This window comes from Polypterus senegalus, chromosome 7 (genome assembly GCF_016835505.1).
Source record: "Polypterus senegalus isolate Bchr_013 chromosome 7, ASM1683550v1, whole genome shotgun sequence".
Classification (NCBI taxonomy): domain Eukaryota; kingdom Metazoa; phylum Chordata; class Cladistia; order Polypteriformes; family Polypteridae; genus Polypterus; species Polypterus senegalus.
In genome coordinates, this window is record NC_053160.1 from 189242362 (window position 1) to 189260243 (window position 17882).

Below are 17882 nucleotides of genomic sequence, written 5' to 3' on the forward strand. Positions count from 1 at the left end.
TGTACACAAAGGCACACACACTCTGGACATCGAGGGGAAGGCCGTCGAACTCCGATGATACCCGCTGGGTGTCGTCTATGAATGTAAAAATGCGCCTGCTCCTTTCACCAAGGGCCACGCGCTCCTTATAGTCCATGGTAAATGCACAATATGGCGCTGTCTGTGCTGCTGAAGGGGTCCATGCTCTGGACACTGGCCCCCCAAAAAGTCGTCAAAGTCTAATAACACCAACAGCCTGCTATGGACAACGAGGGCCAACATCTATCAACCCCACCTAGGGCTCCAAATTGGCGAGAAGTATGCAGACCCTTTGCTGTGGTCCTCCAAACTGTGCTCAGGCGCCTCCTGGCTGCTTTCATTCTTCTCGAGATGGGTCCAGAACTTGAATAGAATCCATCTGACATTAAAGAGTCTTTTTTTCTTTTGGTCAGTTTCCAAAAAAACTAATTAGATCCCCTGCAATTCAATGTTGCATAACAAAGAAAATGTAAAAATTCCAAGGGGGTGAATGCTTATTATCGGCATTCGTACATTTTTACATTTTGGCCATTTTTGAACCCAGAGCTGAACTTTAGGAATGCCAGTAACCTTGCAACCCAAGTGAACAGAACGACAGGCGTCAGTGGTGCTAATCGAATTGCAAAGGTTTCTCTAATAACCAGTTAGCTTTTATAAGGATAAGCTAAGGGAGTTGACTGAAGGAGACTGAAGGAATTGCTGCTGCAGCCAAACGTGAATACTAAACTAAAAATCATTTGTTTCAAGTAGTAGTAGCCATTATAGACAGTGGTAAGGCGTTGCCTGTATTTTTAAATCAATTTAAAGGTACCTTGATAATAAAATGTGTCAAAAAACATGAACATTTCGGAGTGAATCCACATTAGTGTATGTATTGTATGCTTATTTTTAATGCCTGTTTTCTCTGGGTGGAGTCCTAGGAGGTGGGGCCACAGTGACATCAGCACTAAGGGACCGCCCTCCCTCTGCCTTTACAGCTCACACTGAGGAGGGCGGACCTCAGAGGTTCATTGATTGTTGTGCAGGATGAGGATGAGGCTAAAATGTCTTTTTCGATCTTCTAATAAATCACACAATGAAAATTTTGTGTATTTTTATTTTTTTAGAATTCGTTTTCCAGTGTGTTCCATATGGAGCATGAAGAGTTAATTGAGTCATCAGATTTCCCAAAGAGGTATCATTCTAAAATCTGTTGGAAATAAATTATGAAGAGGCCTAAGATAATACATTAGATATAAATGTGTATAAAATTGTTTTTATGTAATGGCAAAATGAATGAATGGCAGAAATTAAATGTACAGTATGTAAAATTTCCTTTTTTCATATATATATTCAAATATATCATAAAATATAGTTTACATTTACAATATTACTTCTAAAATAAATGTGTATTTTACAGTAAAAAAAATACATATACATTCACTATCAACGTTTATCTACCGTAATAAAAGGACAAGTTGTCTATGTGTCTGTCTGTGTCCATCCAGCTGCTATGTCTCTGTCATTCCAACAGATGGCACATCACAAACATTAACACCGCTTTTACAAGTCTTATTCCAAATGGTATATAACAGAGACATAAAAATTGCTTTTATCATTCCAACAGATGATGCATCACAAAATATGATCACTGCATTTACTAATTCCATACCAAACAATATATAACAGAGAAATATGCATTGCATTTGTCATTCCAACAGATGGTGCATTACAGATGTTAACACTGCTTTTACGAATCCCATACCAAATGACATAACAGAGACATATCAATTGTGTCGGTCATTCCAAAAGATGGCGCATCACAAACATTAGCACTGTTTTTTACGAATCCCGTAGCGGATGGTATGTAAAAGAGATATATATACTGTACATTGCATTTAACATTCCAACAGATGGCGCATCACAAACAATAACTCTGCTTTTAAGACTCCCATGCAAAATGGCATAACAGAGACATATCAATTGAATTGTGCACTGCAAACATTAATGCTGAGGTCTACGTTGATGACTTAGATTTCATTGTGTCCTAGACGGGTAGCACAGCTGGTTCATGTAGGACAAGACATGTAGTCCTGCTATTCAAGAATTTAATTTGATTCCAAAGATTAAGTCAGAAATTCAACAATATGCCGTAGCGCCACTGCAGTGCTCACCAGCAGCAACCCAATGAATTTTCGCTCTTCAGACGGCTCTTTTAGGTTCCTCGTTGTCCACTTGCTGTTGCCGCACTTTGGCAGGCATTTTTAGGCTCCTCTCCTTCGGCTGGCACTGAAGCTGCTCATTTGCATGACGAAATGCCAGCTTGTACTTTTGGTGGCTCAGTGCGTCACATAGCCCCCCTTTTGAAGTCGCTGTCCGCAGCTCCTCGCAACAGTGCACCAACTCTTTGAAATAGCAGGGTGGTCTTTGTTTCCACAGCGGTTGTGGAGCAGCAGAGGTGTCAAGTGCAGTATGCCGTGTGGTGATCTGTTGATTATATGCGAGCAGGTGACCCTTCTTGTGTGGAGCTGCAGATCTACTGGTCTCACTGGACCAGGACACTGCATCTCCACAGCTGCTCTGTAATGCCACCGCAATCTGCTTCGTCCTTTGCCTACACCGCCTTGTCGCTGGCGCTGCCACGCACTGCTAACCTGGGGTCTGTGGCATCTCAGTCTGGCGCATCTTGTCTCATCTCCATGAGCTTGAAGCTGCACCCGGGCCAATAGACTTTGATAGACGGAGAGTGTGATGATGACGCACATTTTATTTTGCTCGATGATTTTGTACCAGGAGGATTTCATTCTGTAAATTTATTTGGAATGTTTTCGCTGTCATTTTGTTGTTGTTGGTTTTATTCTTTAGTTGTCTTTAGGCTCCCAGGAGTATTTTTCAGTAGTTATCTTATTTTTTGGGCTTCTGTTTAACGTTTTGCAGTGTATGCATTAACGTGTATATTTACAGTTGGTTTATACGCCATTTTGTGACGTTGATGAGATATGGGAACATCTTAGCTATCGGCTAAACAAGTGAGCTTGGTAAGGTGGCACAGTGGTAGAGCTGCTGCCTCGCAGTAAGGAGACCAGGGTTGGCATGTTCTTCTCGTGTCTGTGTGGGTCTCCCCCCACAATCCAAAGTCGGGTGAATTGGCAATGCTAAATTGTGTGTGTGCACTCCTGCCATGCGCCCTGTGCCAGCTCTGTTAGGCTCATCCTGGTCTGGACTGAGCAGGTTAGAAAATGACATGACGAGCTGGACAAGCCGAGTGGTCCCCGCTCATTTGTCAGACTTCTTGGGGTCTTGTGTTCTCACGCCTGTTCTCCTAGTTGGGTAAAGACTTGAATAATGAACTTGGATTGTCTGTGTGTTGTCTCACCCAGGGAGTGCGACGCAAACCAAATCAACTACATGTTTGCTCAGTACGTGAGGAACACCATGGAGACCCTCAACATCGCTGACATCACTAAAGACAAGAGGTTTCCCTGGACCGTAAGTACAAATATTGTATACAGTAAAATAAAATACAAGACTTGGCTTTTTACTAGGACATTTTTCAAAAATGTCACCTGTCACACTAAATGTAGCTGCGGGTGGGTAAGGCAGGATCAAGCACGGGTAAAACCTGCACCGAAAGAAATCTCGGAGTCCAGAAGTGTGTTTTAAAAGATTGAGTGAAAATTCAAAGCAAACAGTCCACCCAAGAATAAAAAAAAAGATTGTTACACACGTAGAATAAAGGGCGGAAAAAACGTCTCTTCTCTAAACTTAGCTTTTCTTGTTAAACCTCAGTTGTTTCTATACTTAAAGATGCTTCACTTCATCTTCAGTGCGCTCTAACGTACGGCGCCGCACATTCAATGGAGCGCGTTAACTTTCATACAGTTGAGCACGTAATGGCCCTCCATGCCTTACACACACCAAGGCAGGTCACTAACTGAGACCAATCTATAGTCAGATGGGCAAGAAGTAGTTAGACCACCAATTCAGTTCAGCTTGTGAGGGTTATAAGAGCCTCCCATAGACTATGCACTAATCTAGACTGTAGGCAAGTATTTAATGTGACTTCAGTAACTGGCAAAGGCCTCTCATTCTGCACGTTTTTGGATGTGTGGCCTTTATTGGGGGCAGGTAGACGTGTGCCCGTTTCCTGTGTCCCTTATGTCCATCCATCCAGTATCCAACCCGCTATACCCTAACTACAGGGTCACGGGGGTCTGCTGGAGCCAATCCCAGCCAACACAGGGCGCAAGGCAGGAAGCAGACCCCGGGCAGGGCGCCAGCCCACCGCATGTCCCTTATGTCTGATCTTTTATTTGCGATCTGCACAGCGGATTCAGTTTGTATTCAGACCTCTTCACCTTCTGCACTCTTTACTGTGTCGTAAATTTACAGTCGTATGAAAAAAGTCTGGGAAGCCCTCTTAATTCTTTGGATTTTTGTTTCTCATTGGCTGAGCTTTCAAAGTAGCAAGTTCCTTTTAATATCTGACATGCCTTATGGACACAGTAGTATCTCAGCAGTGACATGAAGTTTATTGGATTAACAGAAAATATGAAATATGCATCATAATAAAATTAAACAGGCACCCCAACAGAGATATGACATCAATACTTAGCTGAGCTTCCTTTTGCTCCTTTGAGCCTCTCAACGCTGTCCTCCTGTAGCCTGTGATGAGGGTCTGGACTCTGATGTTGGTATTTCAGACCCCATTCTTCATACAAAATCTCTTCAGTTCAGTTCAATTTGATGGACAGCCTGCTTCAAATCATCCCATAGATTGTTGATGATATTCAAGTCAGGGGTCTGTGACGGCCATTCCAGAACATTGTACAGTGGAACCTCGGGTCACAACCGTAATTCGTTCCAAAACTCTGGTCGCAACCTGATTTCATCATGACCTGAAGTGATTTCCCCCATTGGATTGTATGTAAATACAATTAATCCATTCTGGACCGTACAAGCTGTATGTAAATATATATATTTTTTAAGATTTTTAAGCACAAAAATAGTTAATTATACCATAGAATGCACAGTGTAATAGTAAACTAAATGTAAAAACACTGACTAACACAGAGAAAACCTTGAACACCAGAGAAAACTAACCTTGCGGTCCCTTTAAAACCAAGTCTGGTGCCTTCTTTAACTGCCTTCTCGCTCGCTCTCTCTCTCTCTCTCGCTTGCTCTCTTGTGCTCTCTCTCTCTCTCGTGCTCTCTCTCTCTCTCGCTCGCTCGCTCTCTTGTGCTCTCTCTCTCTCTCTCTCGCTCACTCTCTTGTGCTCTCTCTCTCTCTCTCGCTCGCTCGGCTCTCTCTCTCTCTCTCTCTCTCTCTCTCTCTCTCTGCTCTCTCTCTCTCTCTCTCGCTCTCTCTCTCTCTCTCACTCGCTCTCTCTCTCTCGCTCACTCTCTTGTGCTCTCTCTCTCTCTCTCTCGCTCTCTTGTGCTCTCTCTCTCTCTCTCGCTCGCTCGCTGCAGAGGGAGAGACTGAACACGTGCGGAAATCATCGGCGTGTACGAACAGGAAGTGTGTGGCCGTGAACAGATGCACAAGTTTGGCAAACTTTTCGGTTGTATCCCGATTTATACGTGTTCAGAGACATTCATGACCCGAGGTTCCATTGTACTTCTCCCTCTGCATGAACGTCTTTGTAGATTTCCAACTGTGTTTTGGGTCATCGTCTTGTTGGAATATCCAACCCCTGCTTAAGTAACTTCAACTTTGTGACTGATTCTTGAACATTATCCTGAAGAACTGGTTGATATTGGGTTGAATTCATCCGACCCTCGACTTTAACAAGGGCCTCAGTCCCTGAACTGGCCACACAGCCCCACAGCATGATGGGACCTCCACCAAATGTGACAGGAGGTAGCAGGTGTTTTTCTTGTTCTTCATCCGCCATCCAAAGAGCTTTTTGTTCTGACCAAAGAACTCCATTTGTGTCTCATCAGTCCAAAGCTCTTTGTTCTTAATGAATCTGACTTGTCTAAATGAGCATTTGATACAACAAGCGACTCTGTTTGTGGTGTGAGTGCAGAAAGGGCTTCTCTCTCCTCACCCTGCCATACAGATGTGCTGAATTGCAGAACGATGTACAGATACACCATCTGCAGCGAGATGTTCTTGAGGTCTTTGGAGGTGATCTGTGGTTGTCTGTCATCATTCTCACAATCCTGCCTCTTCATATGCCACTCCTGTATTTTTCTTGGCCTGCCAGACCTGCTGAGTTGGTTTAACAGCAACTGTGCCTGTGGCCTTCCATTTCCTGATTCCATTCCTTACACTTGAAACTGACAGTTTAAACCTCTGAGATGGCTTTTTGTAGCCTTCACCTAAACCAGGAGACTCAACAAGCTTTGTTTTCAGATCTTCTGAGAGTTGCTTTGAGGATCCCATGCTGTCTGTCACTCTTCAGAGGAGAGTCAAAGGGAAGGAAGCACAACTTGTGATTGACCACCTTAAATACCTTTGACCACTCATGATTGGACACTCCTGTCTATGAAGTTCAAGGCTTAATGAGCTCATCAAGTAATCAGCACTGAGCAGTGACAGGCATTCAAATCAGCACAATGACAAGGGGACACACATTTGTGCACAGCCAGTTTTTCACATTTGATTTTATTTCATACGACTAAATACTGCGTCACTAAAAATCTTTGTTCAGAAAACACTGCAGTACTCCTAGGAAATGACAGACACACCACTGTCATCATTACTGGTGAAAGGAGAGTCCGTTATTCTGCAGGCTGAGAGGGGGTCCCAAATGTTTTCATATGACTGTAATTGTAAATGAATACATTTGCCACCCCCCCCCATCAGTCTAAACTTACAAACCCATAATGATAAAGTAAGGACATGTTTTCACGTCTCATTGAAGTGTTCAGACCCTTTGTTGTGGCACACCAGATTGTGCTCAGGTGCCCCCGGTTGGCTTTAATTTTCCATGAGATGTTTGTAGAGCTTGATTGGAGTCCACCTGTGGCAAACTGAACTGACTGGGCATCATTTTGAAAGGCTGTAGAAGGTCCTTCAATTCACACTGCATGCCAGGACTGAAACCAAGTCCGAGGAAGTCTCCGTAGTCCTCGGCAATCAAATTGTGGTGAGGCAGAGATCAGCACAAGGCCATCAAAGCCATTTGTAAAGCTCTGAGAGTTCCCAGGAGCACAGGGGCCTCAAGAAATGAGAATTTAAAGAAGTTTGGAACCACCAGGACTCTTCCCAGAATTGGCCATCCAGTCAAAGTGAGTAATGGGGCAAGAAGAGTCTTGATAAGGGAGGAGACCAAGAACCCAGTGGTCACTCTTGTAGAACTTCACAAAGTCCTCTGCTGAGAAGTCCAACGATCTGAGCATCAATCGTGCATTTATGGTAGATTGGCCAGATGGAAGCCAGTCTTGAGTAAAAAGGCTTTTGACAGACCACTTGGAGTTTTCAAAAAGGCACCTGAAGACTCTTGGACTGTGAGGAACAAGACTCTGTGGTCTGAAGAAACCAACATTGAACTGTTTGGCCTCCATTCTGAGCATCTGGAGGAAAGCAGGCACCACTGATCACTTGTCCAGTACCATTCTGACAGCGAAGCATGGCAGTGGTGGCACCATCATTTAATTGGAGGCTAGTCTGGGTCGTGGGATTATCTGGAGGCTGGTCCGGATTGAGGGATCAATTGGAAGTTGAGTTTTGAAAGTCCCTAAAGTCCTCCTGTCCTCCACACGACTTGCTCACTTATTCCAAGTGTCTGTCGTTCTTTGTGTAAAGAAAAACTTCCTAATGTTTATGCGAAATTCCCCCTTCACAAGTGTTCTTGATGAACTCACTTTAAAACACAGCAAAGTACAGAGACATCCGTATTGAAGACCTGCACAGAGTGCTCTGGACCTCAGTTCAAGGGTCAAGGGTCACAAGGAAAACACAACACAGGAGTGGCTTACGGAAAACTCTGTGAATGTCCTTGAGTGGCACCAGCCAGACCGGAGACCTGAACCCACTCAGACAATAGCCGTGGTGCCCCATTGGTCTCCATCACACCTGGCACAGCTTGAGGGGATCTGCGCAGAAGAATGGCAGAAAATCCACAAATCCAGGCGTGTCAAGCTTGTTGAGTCAAAACCAAGAGGGGTCGGAATGCTTGTGTTCGATGGGATATTCCAGATTTCTTGATTTTTAATAATTTTGTAAAACCAAATCCTTTTTTTAATTTTGTCATTCTGGGGTATTGGGTATTGCTTGATGAGAGAAAAAAATGAATGTAACTGTTTTGCAGCATAAGAAAATGTGAAAAAAGTTATTAGAGGGTGTTAGGTTTGGGGGGGGGGCACTATATAAGAATGCATTAAATTACGTGCCTTAGATAATTTGCTTATGTGCTACTTAGATGACAGATGGCACCACACAAGAATACGTTCATTTGAAATATTAGCCTTAGGCAGCTTGCTTAGACGGCCTCGATTTTGGGGCTATGTGATAAACTGTCCATACATCCATTAATAACCCACTTATCTAGGGCAGGGTCACAGGACAGCAATCTGTGGGCAAAAGGCAAGAACAACACCGGGACTGGGCGCCAGAAAGTGTGATAAATTAGAATAAAAGGAATAGAACCACCAATCGGTCTTCAAAGCCGGAGCGGGGTCTTGAGAGGATAGGACCAGGAGGCTCAAGTCGTTTATTTGTGCTGCCTAGATGATGCGGGGCGCTATAAAAGAATGAATTGAATTGGAAGACCAGCCTCAGATGATTTCCTTATTCTGTCTTAAAACATTAAGTCAAAGTCAAAGCGAACTTTATTGACATCTCAACCATATGCAAGTATACAGACAGACGAAACTGCGAAGCTCCGGGTCCACAGTGTAACAACATGAAGTGCAGATAAACAATTAAACATTAAAATTTAAAATTTTAATTTAGGGTGGCGTAGTGGCACAGTGGTAGCGCTGCTGCCTCGCAGTTAGGAGGCCTGGGTTTGCTTCCTGGGTCCTCCCTGCGTGGAGTTTGCATGTTCTCCCCGTGTCTGCGTGGGTTTCCTCCCACAGTCCAAAGCCATGCAGGTTAGGTGGACTGGTGATTCTAAATTGGCCCTGGTGTGTGTGTGTGTGTGTGTGTGTGCCCTGCGGTGGGCTGGTTTGTTTCCTGCCTTGTGCCCTGTGTTGGCTTGGATTGGCTCCAGCAGACCCTCGTGACCCTGTAGTTAGGATATAGTGGGTTGGATAATGGATGGATGGAAGAAGTTACATATAAGCAACTTGATCGTGGGAAGAGGGCTATGTAAGTAAAATGTTTTATCATTAAACAAAGACAAGGGTGGCGCAGTGGTGGCGCTGCTGCTACACAGTTAGGAGAGCTGGGTTCACTTCCCAGGTCCTCCCTGCGTGGAGTTTGCATGTTCTCCCCGTGTCTGCGTGGGTTTCCTCCTTACAGTCCAAAGACATGCAGGTGAGGTGGATTGGCGATCCTAGATTGTCCCTAGTGTGTGTGTGTGTGTGACCTGCGGTACGTTGGCACCCTGCCCAGGATTGGTTCCTGCCTTGCGCCCTATGTTAGCTGGGATTGGCTCCAGCAGAGCCCCGTGACCCTGTGTTCGGATTCAACGGGTTGGAAAATGGATGGATGAATTTAAATTTAAAAATGAAAACACAAACAAGACAAAGAAATAGCAGCAATACTGACGTGTAGTAAGCAATATGAACACGGATGCAATGTATGGCATTGTGCAATCTAGATACTGTGATAAAAGGCGCTATATAGGTGCCCGACCTGGCACAGACTCACACTGAGGCACGTGTAAAAAGACACAAAATCTTTATTCTTCTTCAGCTGGAGGGCACGTCTTCCCCATGAAGCCCCCCAGCCACAACACAGCCCAAGTAAGCACAGTAGCCACAGCAAACACTCTTCTTGAACCAGCACACCTCCCGACTCTGGCCATTGAGTGGTGGTCGCTGGCCCCTTTTTATTAGGCACCCGGGTGGGGCGAAACCAGCGCCCAAAAGAGGCCAACTGCTCCTGCTGCAGCGCCCCCTGGCGCCGCCTGTGGAACCCCACAGAGCTGCACAGAACTCCAACCCCCATGAAGCCCCGGGGGGGTCCGAGGCTCCTCTGCAACCCAGGGAGGCTGCCATCTAACGTCCAGGGGGAGATACTGGGCTTCCCACCCTTGTCCCCCTGGCAGATGTGTAGAAGGGGCGTCCCGCCACAATACATAAATATAGTCAATAAATATAATAATAATATAATAAATAAAAGATAATACAGCACAGTGTGAGGCAGTGACAGATGTTCAAGACGTGTAAACAATGACAGGTCAGAATGTTTCACAGCAGAAGGATATCAGGAGGGTCAAAGTGCAAAATCCTTAAAGGTCAGTCTGAGATTTTCAGTTCTTTTCCACCTGAACACTCGTCTTTGCAGGACAGTAGCTGGCATGTATAAAAGTTCTGTTTTTAGGGGTGGTTGAGGCCGTGTGGAAGGTCCCAGGGAGCAGCCTGGTGTTAAGGAGTGCGACATTGAAGTATTAGGGCGCTCTCGACGAGGACGGGCCATTCAGCCCAACAAGCCTCACCAGTCGTATCCACCTCATTGTTCAAAATAACATCAAGTCGAGTTTTGAAGGTCACTAAAGTTTTCTTATCCACCACACTACTTACTCCAGGTGTCTCAGGAAGAACTTCTTCATGTTTGTGTGTCATTTCCCCTTCACAAGTTTCCAACGGTGTCCCCGATGGTCTCATTTTAAAGTCACCGTCTCGATCCACTGGACTAATTCCCTTCATCATTTTGAACACTTGCTTATTTACAGTAGATGATGAAGTATTAGTTGATACTCCATCTTATTTTTTTTTTCTTTTCTCTCCCTCATAATAGAATGAAAATGTGGACAATTCAAATAAGCAAATGAAGAGTTTGCTCTGCACACCAATTAAGAATGGAAAGAAGGACAAAGTGATCGGTATGGACCTTTTCTTCTCTTCTTCACTGACATTTCTATGATGAGGAATTGTACGTTGAGTTCATACTGTTATTGTAATTGCATGTGGATATTATAAATGGCATTGCAGTGTGCCACCTTAACCTGGAACAAAGAGTGCCAGGGAGTCCATTTTTTTTTTCAAAAATCTGATTAATTAAATTAAAAGCCTACAAAGGATGGCAGACCAACGGGCATAAGGCAAAAGCATCAGGTCAGACAGACTACTGAGGACAATGCTGGTTGCCACCTGAGAGCTGCCTGTTGAAGGCATCCAGTGTGGAACATTAGAACACTCGAGACGAGAGCAGGCCATTCAGCCCACCAGAGCTCGCCAGTCCTGTCCACTCATTTCTTCCAAAAACATCAAGTCGAGTTTTGAAAGTCCCTAACGTCTTACTGTCCACCACACTACTTGGTCGCTTATTCCAAGTGTCTGTCGTTGTTTATGTAAAGAAATGCTTCCTAATGTTTGTGTGAAATTTACCCTTCACAAGTTTCCAACGATGTCCCCTCATTGTAAAGTCACCGTCTCGATCCACTGGACTAATTCCCTTTATAATTTTAAACACTTCACTCGGGTCTTCTCTTAATCTTCTTTTGCTTAAACTGTAAAGGCTCAGCTCTTTTAATCTTCTGTCATAACTCATCCCCTGTAGCCCTGAATCAGCCTAGTCGCTCTTCTCTGGACCTTCTCTTGTGCTGTTATCTCCTTTTTGTAGCCTGGAGACCCAAACTGCACCCAGGACTCCAGATGAGGCCTCACCAGTGTGTTATAAAGCTGAGCAGAACCTCCTGTGACTTGTACTCCACTCGTCAAGGCGCTATATAACCTGACATGCTGTTAGCCTTCTTAATGGCTTCTGAACACTGTCTGGAAGTTGACATCACCTGTGTGACAGATAGGAGGCGCTATCGCTCCCTCAAACCCTCTGAGCAGACACCAGATAAAAGTCCAAATTATTAATTTATTTGAACTAAACAGTGTACAGAGCACCCTCCTCTCCACAATACTCATACAATTCTCAATACAATAAACCAATCCTCCACTCCCAGATGCGTTGCCACCCTTCCACCCAGCTCAGCTCAACATCTGGGATTTATATTGTCTGACCCAGAAGTGTTTCCTACCCTTCAGTCCATGTGATTTCCTATCACTTCCGGGTCAGATAAAAAGTCCTCTTCTTCATCCTGGAAGTAGGCCATTTCCCCTGTCGCTTTGTCTACGACGTACTTCCGGGTTATGGGGCACATACGATTCTCTTGTCCTCCCTGCAGCGTCCTTTGTTGGCATCTGTGGTATCCAGCAGGGCTGGAAAGGAAAACTCCATTGTCCATGACTCCCTGCTGGTATTCGGGGCACCTCCATGCTGCAGGGACAGCTCCACCTGGCGGCCTGGGGATATTGGCCGGGATGACAAGCCGGCCATAGACCACATCTGACATTCTGTTAGCCTTCTTAATGGCTTCTGAACTCTGTCTGGCAGTCGATCGTGATGCGTCCACTACGACTCCTAAATCTTCTCATAAGGTGGACTCTTGATTTTCTGACCGCCCATTGTGTATTCAAACCTCACATTTTTACTTCTTATGTGTAATTCCTTACATTTACTGACATTAAGCTGTTAAAACTTTCAACTCCTTCAATCTTTCCTCCTAACTCATCCCCTGTAGTCGCTCTTCTCTGGACCTTCTCTTGTGCTGTTATGTCCTTTTTGTAGCCCAGAGACCCAAACTGCACGCAGGACTCCAAATGAGGCCTCATCAGTGCATTATAAAGCTCAGCAGAACCTCCTGTGACTTGTCCTCCACACATCAAGGCGCTATATAACCTGACATTCTGCTAGCCTTCTTAATGGCTTCTGAACTCTGTCTGGCAGTTGATAGCTTAGAGTCCACTATGACTCCTTCATCCTTCTCATAAGATGTACTTTCAAATTTCAGACCTCCCATTCAATATTCAAACCTAATGTTTTTAATACCTACATTGTTATACTTTACATTTACTAACATTAATCTGTTAAAACTCCTTCAATCTTTCCTCCTAACTCATCCCCTGTAGTCGCTCTTCTCTGGACCTTCTCTTGTGCTGTTATGTCCTTTTTGTAGCCTGGAAACCCAAACTGCACACAGGACTCCAGATGAGGCCTCACCAGTGTGTTATAAAGACTTGAGCAGAACCTCCTGTGACTCGTACTCCACACATCAAGGCGCTATATAACCTGACATGCTGTTAGCCTTCTTAATGGCTTCTGAACTCTGTCTGGCAGTCGATCATGATGAGTCCACTACGACTCTTAAATTCTTCTCATAAGGTGGACTCTCGATTTCAGACCTCCCATTGTGTATTCACACCTCACATTTTTAGTTCCTACATTTAATACTTTATATTCACTTAGGGATAAACTCCCTTGACTTGTACTCCACACATCAAGGCGCTATATAGCCGAATATCCTATTAGATGTTTTGATCACTTCTCTCCTCTGCCTACACATAGACAGTGACCAGTCCACTATGACTCCCAGGTCCTTCTCAATGGAGACCCAAACTGCACACAGTACTGCAGATGAGGCCTCACCAGCATGTTTTAAAGCTTAAGCAGAACCTCCTGTGACTCGTACTCCACACATCAAGGCGCTATATAACCTGACATTCTCTTAGCCTTCTTAATGGCTTCTGAACTCTGTCTGGCAGTCGATCATGATGAGTCCACTATGACTCCTAAATTCTTCTCATAAGGTGGACTCTTGAGAACCGCCTGTGATTTATATACATTAACTCAAATCCTAATATCCTCTGTCTGGCTTTAATATGTTTTTGACTTTGTTTGATGTGATTGATTCATTTTGCACAATAATCAATCAACATTTATTTATATAGCACATATTCATACAAACAGTAGCTCAAAGTGCTTTACAAAATGAATAGAAAAATAGAAGACACGATAAAAGATAAACATAAGTCAACATTAATTAACATAGAATAAGAGTAAGGTCCGATGGCCAGGGTGGACAGAAAACAAAAAACTCCAAAGGCTGGAGAAAAAAATAAAATCTGTGGGGGTTCCAGACCACGAGACCACCCAGTCCCCTCTGGGCATTCTACCTAACATAAATCAAACCGTCCTCTTTGTATTTAACGTTTTCATCGAAGGACCTGATGATGATGGTCACGTAGACTTCTGGCTTTCAGTCCATCAATGTTGGTGCATCATGAAGCTTTGAGTAGGTGGTGGTGGCGCAGGCCATCAGAAAAAGAAACCGGAAAAAGAAACAGAAGAGATAATGACCTCATTTCAGCCCTCAGACTACATCTTGTCTGTCTGTGTATACACCAACTACGCAAAAACAACCAAAAATGTTCACAATTGGATGTGGGTTGCCGTTAGTCCAACTTAAAGTGCAGGCCATGTGGTGTTTCAAACATTTCATCATGGAGGGTGGCATTGTAATGGAGGAGACACCGAGAAACTACGCATTAGGCTGTGTTCTTATTGCTGTAGTTTCAGGTCCATAGATACGCGTGTGTGTGTGTGTGTGTCTACATGCACGTCTGTTTGGTTTTTTTGTTGATTTTATGATTTTATTGTTTCTATGGTGTCCTTGGGTGTTTAGAAAGGCGCCTTGAAATAAAATGTATCCTTAAAATCAATTAATTATTATTAATATTATTTCATAATGGCCGAGTTCTTATTCAAATTTAGCATATAGAATGAAGCTGAGCCAACTTAAAAGTCGTGCTGCATGGCGTTTCTAAAGTTTCATTGGGAAAGGTGGCAGAAAAATACGTCACTCCAAAACGACTAAATTGAAACTTTGCGACATATTTTTGTTGATTCAACACAAAATCTCGACTTTAAAGCCTTTCGATTGTTCAAATCGAGAAAAAAGGCCGTGATGTTTTGGAGGTGAGGGACGCATAACCAAATCCACATCATCACGCTAACACAGTTCACCCAATGGGAATACATTTGCCAACTCGTTCAGGTCTGGCCCAAAGTTGTGTACCACTTATGTCGGAGTTGGGAATGGCGTCACACCCGAGTTGACCGCGTTGCAGTAAAACATTCGGAGAACTAATATGGACGTGTCCAAGAAAACATTGTTGCAGATCCAAACACCGTAGCAACATATCTACAGAGAGACGTTGGACAGTACTGTGTGTGCGATTGAATATGATTTACTAGGTGTTGTACCGTGTTAGCCATTATGAGTGTAGTGAGACGTCAGGCAGAACGAACCCTTTTATTGGCGAATTAAAATGATTACAATATGCAGGCTTTCAAGGCAACTCAGGCCCCTTCTTCAGGCGAGATGGAATACAGAAAGTGGAGTCTCCTGGGCTTATCTGCACATCAGGACAAGAAACAACAATGGAAAACCTTGAAGTGAGAAATCTTAAATGTGAAAAATTAATAGACCTCCTCTGGCTAAGATTCATTTAACAAGAGAGAAGAACAATGGATGGTCAAGATCTTTGGATAAGATAACTGTCCAACAAAGTCTTTTGAGGTTTCTAATGTAGATAGATAGATATATAGATAGATAGATAGATAGATAGATAGATAGATAGATAGATAGATAGATAGATAGATAGATAGATAGATAGATAGATAGATAGATAGATAAAGGCACTATATAATAGATAGATAAATAGATAGATAGATAGATAGATAGATAGATAGATAGATAGATAGATAGATAGATAGAAAGGCACTATATGATAGATAGATAGATAGACGTGAAAGGCACTATATAATAGATAGATACTTCATTAATCCCAAGGAGAAATTCACATAATCCAGCAGCAGTATATACTGATACAAAGAAACAATATTCAATTAAATAGTAATAAAAATGCATGTAAAAGCAGACAATAACTTTAAATAATGTTAACGTTTACCCCCCGAGTCTCATAGTGTGGGGTCTCCTCAGTCTGTCAGTCTGTCGCTGAAGCTGCTCCTCTGTCTGGAGATGATCCTGTTCAGTGGATGCCGTGGATTCTTCATGACTGACAGTTGTCTGCTCAGCGCCCGTCGCTCTGCCACAGATGTCAGACTGTCCAGCTTTACTCCTACAATAGAATGATATAATTTACTGATATAACGGGGCACAAAAAGGCAGAAGTGTTAATAAACACTTTAATACTGCAGCTCTCATTAAAGTTTGTCATGTAGGTCGCCATTTTGGATTGACGTCATGATCAGAAGTCGGACAAACTTGCACTTGACAGACCAGCCCTGAGTTTCTGAGTTGGAAGTCCGACTTAAGGTGATGTTTCAGTTGAAAATTCCGAGCAGGAACTCCAAAATTCCAACTTCCCACTTCAGATGGAACACAGCACTACTTAGAGCTATGGTGGCGTGCCACGTCAGTGATTCAGTGTGGTGTGATGGGGGACCAACACAATAATTGCACATTTACTCAAAAACGGCAAACTTTTGTGTTCACATGATTGATCGTGACGTTTAAACTGTTGTGTTCGTGGAGATTTCACTGAGGAGTAATAATGGGTGAGCCAGCGCCAATAAAACTACGTATTGCTCCATTACCACAACACAGCCGAGCAGACGTTCAAAAAGCGTTACGTGTTTTTTATAGTTAACCCAACTTAACATAAAGAGTTCACGGAGTTTCAAACGTTTCATCTTGCACAGAAGGAACAACACAAAGAAGCTTTCATGAACCATTCATTTATTCCACAGGCCGTCCAGTTTATTAATGAGGGATTCTTCAGGGAATACAAAGACGTTAGTGCCCTGCGGTGGGCTGGCGCCCTGCCCGGGGTTTGTTTCCTGCCTCGCGCCCTGTGTTGGCTGGGATTGGCTCCAGCAGACCCCTGTGATCCTGTAGTTAGGATATAGCGGGCTGGATATTGGATGGACGGATACAAAGAAGTAAAGTTCATGGTGCCAGCCCAGCCAAGGCTTGTGGCGATGACGTGCTGCCCTTTTAAATGTTCATCCACCCCTGGTACTTTGTGGGTGGCCACCCTGACATCACCGCTGCTGCGTCCTCCCTGTGCCTTTGTGCTCAGGTCAGAGATGAGGACCCAGCAGAGGGTCATTGAGTTTGGAAGGAGCTCTTACTTGGAATTATCGTTTTTGTGGTGTGGTTTAGTCGCTTTGGACTTTGATTTCGTGTTGTGGATTGCAGTATTGTTTGCTCTTGGATTGCCTTTTAGGAAGACGCTTTTGCCATATTTGCGTCTTTTTTTCTTACTTTTCTGTCCTCGCTAACAAATCTTCAATGGTCCACTTTCTGTTCTTTGCCTCCTTTCACTTTCCCACTCTGTGCGTTTCCATCCTCTCCCTCATTTCCCGATCCTTGTCGCTGCTGCAGAGTTTATTCGTTAACATCGGGATCTCTTTCTGTGTTCAGGTGCCTGTCAGCTGGTGAACAAGATGGATGAAATCACCAGAAAGGTCAAAGCCTTCAACAGGAATGATGAGCAGTTCATGGAAGCCTTTGCCATCTTCTGCGGGCTGGGAATCCAAAACACGCAGATGTATGAAGCTGTGGAGAGAGCCATGGCCAAACAGGTGGTCACACTTGAGGTGAGTGGGGGCCGCCGGGACGCCTCTCCAAAGGGGGGCCATTTGCCTGATATGGTGCCATACTGGTAATTAGTTTACTTGCTCCGGCCCAGGGGCAGGACAGCCTCAGGGGGTCTTCTTTGTTGAACTTGACACGTCTTCAGGTCCCTCGGGTTTGTCACAGCCAATTATCTGAATGCAAAGAGTGATTTCTCAGCATCATTCCCTGCCAGCTCAGACACGCACTCCTCTCTTAAGGTCCGTCTCAAACGAATGAACGGGACCCGCCGCAGAGGGGTGGATGGAAATCTCTGACGTCTGCTGGACGTGCAAACGCTCGGGTTTCAGCAGGCGGAAGGAAGTGCACTTTCTAGTCGAGAGCTTCCAG

General features: G+C 44.1%; 1 protein-coding gene across 2 annotated transcripts in view; it reads left to right on the top strand.

The window, feature by feature from the left end:
* The window catches only part of pde5ab (phosphodiesterase 5A, cGMP-specific, b), a 102129-nt gene that overhangs the window by 59477 nt on the left and 24770 nt on the right, over positions 1-17882 (top strand). For both annotated transcript variants that reach the window (XM_039759740.1, XM_039759741.1), the window contains exons 7-10: positions 1125-1192; positions 3378-3486; positions 10856-10940; positions 17340-17515. In XM_039759740.1, the coding sequence (XP_039615674.1) occupies positions 1125-1192; positions 3378-3486; positions 10856-10940; positions 17340-17515 (438 nt within the window). The remainder of the gene's footprint in view (positions 1-1124; positions 1193-3377; positions 3487-10855; positions 10941-17339; positions 17516-17882) is intronic.